The 9755-nt window shown below is 38.2% G+C and overlaps 1 protein-coding gene across 2 annotated transcripts; it reads left to right on the top strand.

The window, feature by feature from the left end:
- Positions 1–536: 536 nt before the first annotated feature.
- LOC105452135 (sorting nexin-13-like) lies at positions 537–9450 on the top strand. 2 transcript variants are annotated; one of them, XM_011692998.1, is made up of 10 exons: positions 538–768; positions 2983–3095; positions 3235–3334; positions 3415–3501; positions 3605–3729; positions 3950–4514; positions 4735–6303; positions 6467–6655; positions 6740–6954; positions 7223–9450. In XM_011692998.1, exons 1-10 carry the CDS (start codon positions 727–729, stop codon positions 7551–7553), a joined length of 3336 nt encoding a protein of 1111 aa, XP_011691300.1. In that variant the 5' UTR covers positions 538–726; the 3' UTR covers positions 7554–9450. The 2 variants fall into 2 exon arrangements, with proteins under 2 accessions (XP_011691301.1, XP_011691300.1); XM_011692999.1 differs by lacking the exon at positions 2983–3095 and having other exon boundaries at positions 537–768.
- Positions 9451–9755: the final 305 nt, after the last annotated feature.

Here is a 9755-nt window from a genome sequence, read left to right as displayed (position 1 = left end):
TTTTCTCTTTATTCAATAATCAATATATAATATTTTAAAAAATGCGCTAAAACATAAATTTCCTAAGCTGCAACAGCACCGGGACAACTGGTGCGTCCATCTAGCGGCGGTCACTAATAATTACGAGGATCACTTTCAATTTCTCCGATTAAATTGCTACTTTATCGATAAAATAATTAAAAGTGCTGATGATCTCGTATGTAAATTTCATAAATCGTCGCAAAAAAAAATTAATTCGACCGTAGACTCTTATCTGTTTTAGAAATAAATAAAGCAACGATTTGAGGAGAAAATAAAAATTCACTGGATTTCCCTGCAGATATCTCGCAGACTTGTGGACATTTATAATGTATCATTAACGCAATTATATTCTGTGATAACGATGGAAACAAATAATATACGCCGTGGTTACCCACTGGAAATAACCGGACTTAGTTCAACGTGCACGTTCGATTTGTACATAGAGGCGCTGAGTGGCCGCGACCACCTGAAAAGCGGGCGTGTCCGCTCTCAGACTTCTCTCTACCGCCGTCGGACGTCGCCGCGGCCGCCGACCACGCAGAATCGTGCGGGATCGGAAGATCATGGTGTCGTCCGACGTGTCGCTCAGCGCATCGAGCCGCATCGTCCGCGAGAATGTAAATAAAGCGCCGCTTAGCTGACCAGCCCGCCGAGTGTGTGAGAGCAGCACGTCGCCGCGAGACACGCAATTATGCGCGTAGCCGAATGCGCGACGACGACAGCCGGCCCGTCGAGCAATCACCAAAGGTGCGTAGAAGGAGGGCTCCGGTCCATCCCGATCTCGCGACGACGCACGTCGCCCTGGACACCTGCGTGTCTCGTCACCGCCTGTTCTCTCTTTTTCTCGCTCTCTCTCTCTCTCTCTTTTTCTCTCCGTCGTCTGCCCGACGATCACGAGACACCGTCGGTCCGGGCCGCGCTTCGCCCGTCATCAAGGAGCACGCATGCATGACGCGCGGCTCGCATTCACGCGCCTACTGTGCATGAGATACATATATATCAGTAGTGTAACAGTTGTTTTGTGTTGTTTTGTATGCGGGACAGCGGCCGGGGGGCGAGGGTGTGCGAGATAATGTCAGTCGTTTCGGTTCTCAGAACGAAACGATTGTCAGTATCGGTGAAATTTAGAGCATCCCCAGAGCGAATAGATTCGTCTTTGCCTTTACAGAAAATAGAGACTTGCAGGAGTAGAGGTGAAACGAATGGCAGATGTGAAGGTGATTCATTTTTCAAATGAGAGAACATAACAGCAAAAAAGTGTATTCTATGTTGCGTAACACTTCGTTCTTAACACAAAACATCCGTTTTATACTTCTGTTATGTGTATGTTTACTGGCACTGATTTTTACTGACTGCAACAGTTGTATCTCGAAGAGAGAGAAAGAGAGAGAGAGAGAGAGATTGAGGATTTATATTATCTTGAGAGCGATATTTTTTTAATTCCTTTTTAATTCTTGTATCTCGAGTGTTATATCTCGAGCACACTTGTAATGTATCATTTAACCATTATATTTCAATCAACTTCTTATCATGATAAGCTTCCTCGCGATATCTGCAGATTTATTTGTTTGTGAGAGAATCAAATTTTATTCCTTATTTTTACTGTGCTTCACAAAACTGATGCTTTAGTAATTTTTACAAATATTACTAATATTATAAGTGTATTAAGAACATTTGGGATTTATTTATTTATTTTGTAAAAACTCTTCACTAGAAAATATCAATTGATTTACTTTTTTTTTATCTTTTTCTTTGTAAGCATTGTCTTTGTGAGATGCAGCAAACATTACTCATCACAAATTGTTAATTGTCATTAGTCAAAGTATGAGTAATGTTTGTTCAAGTAGAAAAGCATAGATTAAAAAGATTAAATTAATTAAAATATTTCTCCTTTAAAAAGGGAAATAACATCTTGTTAAATAATTTACTAATAAAAATTTATAACAGTGAATACAACTTATTTCTTAAGCAAACTGACAGTTAATTAAATTAAGATGTTGCAATTGTCATTGTTGATGCAAGTAGCTTTTGTTATAATAAAGTTGTGATTTACACTGTCATTTTTGTGTATATTAATTAAATATATTTGTATCATGAAATTTCTAATTTTTCATAGAAAATACTAATTGTTAAAATTTTTTGTTTTGTGTATAATTAATTTTAATATATTTTTGTATACAGGGTGTCTTGGACTAACTACCAGACTACTCCACCTATTTAATATAGTATTATATAAAAATGAGGAAAGTGGTTTTTATCAAACAAAAAGGGACTATTTCCGAATCCAAATCTGCAAAAAAAATACTATGTTCTATTTAAAAAAATCGACTTCTGCCCTAAATATGTAGTCTATTTCTGTTCGAAAATGAAAGTTAAAAATATCATCATTCGATAGAGCGTATCTAATTTACTTATCAAAATTTTTGGGGATTTTTGATAAAAATCATTTCCCTCGTTTTTAAATGGCTGGCTGAGACATCCTGTATATTATATTATATATTTCGCAACTTTTTATTGACGAATGTATTGCATTATTAATTTCTCTTTAATCAGCCGAGCTTCAGTTCTTTTGTTCCGAAACACAAAATATTAAAGTCTTGAGAACGGAATTTCATTTCGAGATAATCTGTTTTTACTGGCTTATCATTAAGCTATACGTGTCTTTTCCTTTGTATTTCTCTGTCTATTCCCCCGATACGAGTGATAAACTCTACTATTTTTAATAAACATACGAGCGAGGAGACAGTTGATACGTTGCTGCCAGAAAAATTTTAACAGTGTGTTTGTTTTGCATTATCTACACATGACTTATGGTAAGTATACACCGCAATTATCTCTAGAGATAACTCCTATCTCTAGAAATAATTATGGTTCATACTTAGCATAAATAAGTAACGCGGTACAAGTTTTGGAATATATTATCAATTCAATGTCTCTGATGATAGATCGTTATTTTTGCAGATGAACGTCCCGTTGTACGGCGTTCTCGGAGCTGCCGCTACCCTGCTTGCTTACGTCCTCGGCATAGGAACAATTGTAAAACTTTTAATCTGCTTGCTTGCGTTAATTTTAGGGTAAGATACGAACGTTCAATTAAAAGCAAAATATATATAAAATGTACAACATCAAGATACTAACAAATATTAAATTGTGAAGAATCATTTTAATAAATATATACATTAAAAAATAATTAAAGTAAATATTCTGTTGCAGAACATTGATTTGTATATATAAAACGTACTCACCGAATCTCGACAATGTGATTAAGTCTGAAAGGGAAGATTTATCTAAGAAGACTGAAAAGTTCCGGCAGGTAAGTTTCCGGAAAATTTCGAAATTATCCGCCGTTAATTCGCGACTTGTCACTTTATATTCCACGTGTTATGTTTGCAGTATATACTAGATGTGTCTAGGGAGAGGATGACATTTACGTTAGATAGAAGAATAACTGGTAGCCGTATCATTGACGAATCCCTGCAAGTACATATTTATAGAAATTTTTATATTATACAACATTTATAGAAAAATATCGAATTGTCTGTCGATTATTGAGCTTAATGTATTTGTTGTAATGTACTTTTAGGAAATTTTGGATTTCTTGATCAGAGATTACGTGGAACCCTGGTACAGCATTGTTACGGACGATGAGGAATTTATCTATTCCGTTCGAGATACTGCCCAAAAAATCGCCATCAATTTAGCAAATCGGTATGTAAAAACTGTTCCATTAATATTTACTTAATTGGAATTCGAATATTTTATATGCTAACTTTCTTTAGCTCTTCAACAATAATAATTATATAAAATATCTCAGTACATTTTGTTAAAATTCTAAATTCTTAAATAATATTTATTAAAAACTTAAAAAGGGATTACCTATCTTTCTATTGATTAAAATTCTATTGTCTAATATCGTTGTACAAAACAGGGTCAAGAGTGTCGATTGGATACCCTACTTGACTACACGACTCGTCGATGATGCGGCCTCGCACGTCAGGTTGTATCGACAAGCAAGCGCGAGGATGAAGCAATTACGATCGAACAGGATCCAGAAAGGCAGTGCCAGCTCAAGCACGTCGGGCGGGACTCCGAAGAAGACTCCCACTCATCGGCGAAATAAGAGTGAGACCGACGTGTCTTGGTACTCGCAGTCGAAATTTTATACACCCAACCTATCATCGCTTACCGAGCCAATCGAATCGTCTGGCGATGAGAAGGAGGACGAATCGCTGGAAAAGATATTTTTCGATCTCGAGGTGCAGATGGAAAATAATCTGATATGCAGAGATTTGGTATGCACGAACGACACCCAGGAATTGGAATTCCTGGGCGAAATATCCGAAATTCTGTTGTACCTGGTGCTACCCAAGGCGGACTTCGATTGTTTAACTGTGAGATTTGTCTTAAGGGAATTGTTAGTGAATGTTATAATCAGGCCATTATTGGATCTATTCTCCGATCCTGATTACATTAATCAGGCGTGTATATGGCTGGTTAGTACAATGACGATTTTAATGATAAACTTTGTAAATATAAATTTGAGAACTTTGTTCCTTAATAAGTTAAATGAAAGCTGATTTACTTACAAACTCATTTTCAAATTTATTTTAAAAAATCTATTCATGTTCTTATTCATTTCGACATTTTATCACGTATTGTACATAGCACTAATACTTCTATCCGAATTATAATATTCCGACTTTTTTATTTTAGTGTACTAAGGATGGTGGTTTACCAAGTGATATCTTTTTAACAGTAATTAGAATAACGGACAATTTAGACGAATTAATGGCGACGAAAAGTATAGTCTGTAAAGAAATAGCGCACCTGCGCTCAAAGGATTCGGGCGGAGATGACGATCTGTCGGTGAAGCAGCAGCTGAACAGTCTGGTTTACGTGAAGAAAATCCTGGAGACGAGGATCATCGGTATGCAGGAGGGCTTGGAAACGGAAACGGACGGTATCGGCGCTCAACCGGAGTGGAACAGATTGCTCATACCGGGCCAAAAGCTAGTTAATTTACCATTAGATGAGTTGCTGAAGAACAATATCGCTCTCAGTTACTTCATCGATTACATGACCTCCATAAATGCAGAAGCGTACCTGTTCTTTTACCTGAATATCTATGGATGGAGGGTCTCGGCCGAGCAACAGATATCGGACATCGAGTTACAGAAGATCCATGCCCAATCTAACGCAGGTGCGATCGGCGCTAAACGTAAGAACGCGGATCTGGATAATCTGAAGGAGGCAGCCACAAAGATCTATCAGCAGTACCTCAGCGACAAGGCGTCGCCCAAGCTGCAATTGGATGATACTTTGGTGAAGGGCTTGCTCACGAGAATGAAGACGGAGTTGGTCAAGGAAACGTGGTTCGACGAGCTGCGAAATTGTTGCTACGAGAAACTGCAGAATGAAGACAGATTTCTGCCGGGTTTCAAGAGATCGTTGGCTTACGTGAAACTGCTCGCGGAGCTGGATCTTCTGAAGGATCCGGTGTCCGAGGACGACGCAAAATCCTTGGACAGCATAAGCTTGTCCAGCACGAATCTCGAATTGGACACTTTGGAGGAATTGTCCGAGACGTACAAAGCCGACGACGCGAAGCTCGCAGCCGCAAAGGAGGGCACTAAAAAATCGAATTCTTCGACGAGCTTGACGAGCATAGGAGAGGCGAACGAAGGTAGGGCATCCGATGAAGTTGATGCGGACACGGGCAGTCTTAGAGGCGTGAGAAACACGCGTACGGGTTTTACCGCGGAGATCGACCAAATCGGTGAGAAGAAGGACGTTTCGTTTTACGTGGAGACCAACGCGGAGCAATTCGTCAAGCTGGATGAGAACAACTACGATCAGAATGCGATCAAGAAGCTGCAGCAGGGCCGATTCGAGATCACCGCCACGATCATAGAGACCGGTATCGTCAGCGATCGCGGAAAAACGTACGGCATATACGCGGTGGCGATCACGAAGAATTACGATTCGGGCTACAAGGAGAAGTGGCATATCTACAGACGGTACTCCGACTTCTACGATTTGCATCAGAAGATCAAGGAAAAGTATTACGATCTGGCGAAAATACCTTTCCCCGCGAAGAAGGCCTTCCACAATATGGAGCGCACGGTGTTGGAGAGACGAATGTTGATGTTGAACGCATGGTTGTGCCAACTGACGAAACCCGCGATCATGGATGGGCACATGGGATTGCAGAATCTCTTGTTGGCCTTCTTGGAGCAAGGGGATTACGATAAAGGTGTCACTGGCGGGCAAATCTCGAGAACGGTAAATATGAATAGTCTATTTATTTAGTCTGCTTAATTTTTGTTTAAAAGCGAAAAATTAATTCTGAAATTAGGAGATGGGAAATTATATATACTAATCCTTATAACGATTTCGAATACATAATTAGAAAAAAACTAATTGTAAATAAATTTGCTTTATACAGATAGATACCTTAATGAATCCCTTGAAGACGTCTATGAAAAGCGTCACGCAGGCGGTTAAAACAATGCCGGACAACATGCTGAGTACGGTGGACGGCGTAATGGACAATCTGAGCAAATTTTTCGGCAATCCTAAAAAGACCAGTATATTTTATGAGAATACCAAAGTTAGCGCCGGTCTCGATACAGAGGTATTTCTCTATTTTACACATTCGCATTACATCTCTAGGATATCGATACAACTGATCGACTCGTTCGATTCGTATTTTCCACAGACCGATGACAATATCCCGTTGCGAATTATGCTCCTGTTAATGGACGAGATCTTCGATTTAAAAGTGCGAAATCAGTGGCTGAGACGGCGGATCATAACGCTACTGCGCCAAATCATTCGCACGATGTTCGGGGACATAGTGAATAGAAGGATAGTGGAGTACGTGTCGTTCATGACCAGCCCGTCAAAAGTCGCGGGATATTTGCGCTTATTCAAGTAAGTGGGATAGTTGATGTATCTCATTAATATAATTTCCATATAAAACTGCCAATTCATCAAAGAACATCAATTTATCAAGAACATCAAAGAACATTGATATTTCCATATAAAATGATCTCTATGTATATTTTATCATTTTAATTGTTCTTTACGGTGATTATAATTATTTAATTTTCACTCAACATTTAAAAGTAAATCTGGGAATATATAGAGGGAAATTATTAAGTGGGGACATTATTAACGTGAATTAATAACAATTTTACAGGAATAGCTTCTGGCCGAACGGCGTGAAGGCCGAGAGTAAACCGCCGCGAGACACGGAGATGAAGAACAGAACGCGAGTGGCAGCTAAGATAGCTTTGCTTTCGTGTCTCTCGGATGAATTGAAACATATCATAGGCAGCGAGACGACGAGGCGCGGTTTGCTAAGAGTGTTCGAGCTGTTTCAGCGGCCCGTACTAAACAGAAGGCTGTTGTACGTGCTGCTGGAAGGTATCGTCGAGACTTTATTCCCGCAGAACAATCTAGTGACAGTTTTCAGGAAACTCTATTCGGTCTCGCCGCGGGTGAGGAGTAAGAGTAAAGCGAAGTCCTGATGGAAGAATAGGGCGGACTGATGTCCGAATGCAATGGTGTGAGAGCGACTCGTGCGGTCGAAAGAGATCCACGGGATTAGAAATTTCGACTTCATTAGCAATTTTCAATAAAGTGCATCTCTCTTCTCTTTGAGTAGCTTAGAGATTCACGATATTAAAAAAAAAATACTCGTGCAAAGTGTCCAACGGAAAAGAAACATATTTAGGATATCTGTGCTCTTAACCCATTGAACTCTTATTCTACTTCACTCTTGTATTTTCTCTACAGAGAAATGTATTTGAAAATTTGATAAAATATCTGCTTGTAATTCGAAATCTTGATTATTTTTGTAGGAAGACTTCATTTTTACTCTTTTGTTTTAAAAATGGTAGCAATTAATGTATATTAATTATAAGGTGTACTTAATAAGTGTGTGAGTTTAGTAGATTATGACAGTGTTCAGACTCTTCATCATTTCACTATTTTTCTGAGATAAAACACAAAGTGCTGAATGCGGAGCTCAATAGGCTAAGGAATCGTCACAATCATTACGCTTATTAAGATATTGGATGTTTTAGCCTCTTCAAACAGTTCTCTGAGCTGCAGTATGCATATATATGCCATTGCATTGGACACCCGTCGCGCCTATAGCTTTCGACAGGGAACAAAACGAAAGTCATACGCTTTCATATTTTGACGATTTATATACGTTCAACGATGCGCACGTCGGAAAAGTTCCTGTTTTCTTCATTAGTTAATCGACGCCGAAAACTTTTTGGAGTATTCCCAATGGACAAAAATATCTCAAAAATATTGAAGCTTTTTGAAAGGAGATTTGCAACGTAAGAAATAAGTAAAAATTGTCTTGTGAATAAAAGATAAGGTACTCTCTAGATTTTAGAAAAATATAAATTATACATATATATAGAAATTATACATTGGAATACTAAAAAAGTAAGATATTCAAAGCAAGCTTGAGCTTGCTTATTTACAACTTAGCTTCTTTCTATTATCTCGTTAGGTCACTTGTAGGTAGGTCGTTTCTTACATAATGTGTACAATAATGATAAGACTTTTCTCTATTATATTCCTGTTGAATGCAATAAGATTTTTCTATTTCCTCGAAAAATAAATTACACTCAACGAATAACTGACTGCGCGCGGTTAGGGAGGCAGGGCAGTGCCGAACTTTTCCAGACGTGTGCAACTATTCTAAGTGATCTAGTGGCCAAAAAGTACGATATGTATATATATATATATATATATACATATACATATATGCGATTTCAATTGCGTAACCGAGTCTACAGCTCGGGCTGCTACTCTCGTCGTAATTAATGTAGGGTAACATAAAAAAGAAACTCACGAATTTCTTGTGATTACCTCGTAGGAGAATGCAATAAGGTCCATGGTAACATTCCACTTGCATTTTAAGTGCTACACCGGCTAGTTAGTTAATTATCCTTTTTACAACTATCCTCCGAAACTGCAACGTGCTACGTAGACGTAAAAGGGGCACCGTATACACACATGATAATTTACTTAAGTTCTAGGACGATGCGCGAAGTGACGCGAAGGAGATCAGTTTAGACGTATAATTTACCGCCGACGTTATACTTAATTATATATTTATGTTGGGGACTATATACTGAAGTTTATTTTGTGCCATCCGATTGAACAGTACCTATTTATTTATTAGCAAGAAAAGAAAAATTACTAACGGTAGTCTCGATGGCGCCCTTCGGATACTTCTATGGAATTTATGAGGACTCTACGCCCTTCGTTAAAAATGCGAAACGCAATTGTATAAAATTGTTGTACATTACTCTATCGTACGTCTGTATAAAAAGTTATTTCTATTTCATGTTAAAACGCCATACACTTATCACGTTTACTTATTAAAGGAACTATTTATAACATGGGTAGTTCCTGGTTTCTCCTGAACGCATCCCCGTACGCCAGAAGTATGCGACGTCTATTTTTGTAGATAAATACACCCTCGATAATTGGGTATGCGTAAAACTGCCGATGATAATTGATTTTAACATAATTTCTTTATCAAAGACTATTGTATTTTTATATTGATTACGTGTATGTATTATACAACAAAATTGCGTTTTACAGAAAAATTAGGAAAGTTTGTTTTAAAAAAGTCAGCGATGAAATTAATGTATAAATACTGGTATTAAAAGTTATTCCTGCAAAGAGATGCGAAAATTAAA

The sequence above is a fragment of the Wasmannia auropunctata genome, unplaced genomic scaffold, assembly GCF_000956235.1.
Source record: "Wasmannia auropunctata unplaced genomic scaffold, wasmannia.A_1.0 LD336037.1, whole genome shotgun sequence".
In the NCBI taxonomy this organism is placed as follows: Eukaryota; Metazoa; Arthropoda; class Insecta; order Hymenoptera; family Formicidae; genus Wasmannia; species Wasmannia auropunctata.
Note: the sequence above shows the minus strand (reverse complement) of the source record. Positions and strands in the feature narration are given on the sequence as shown.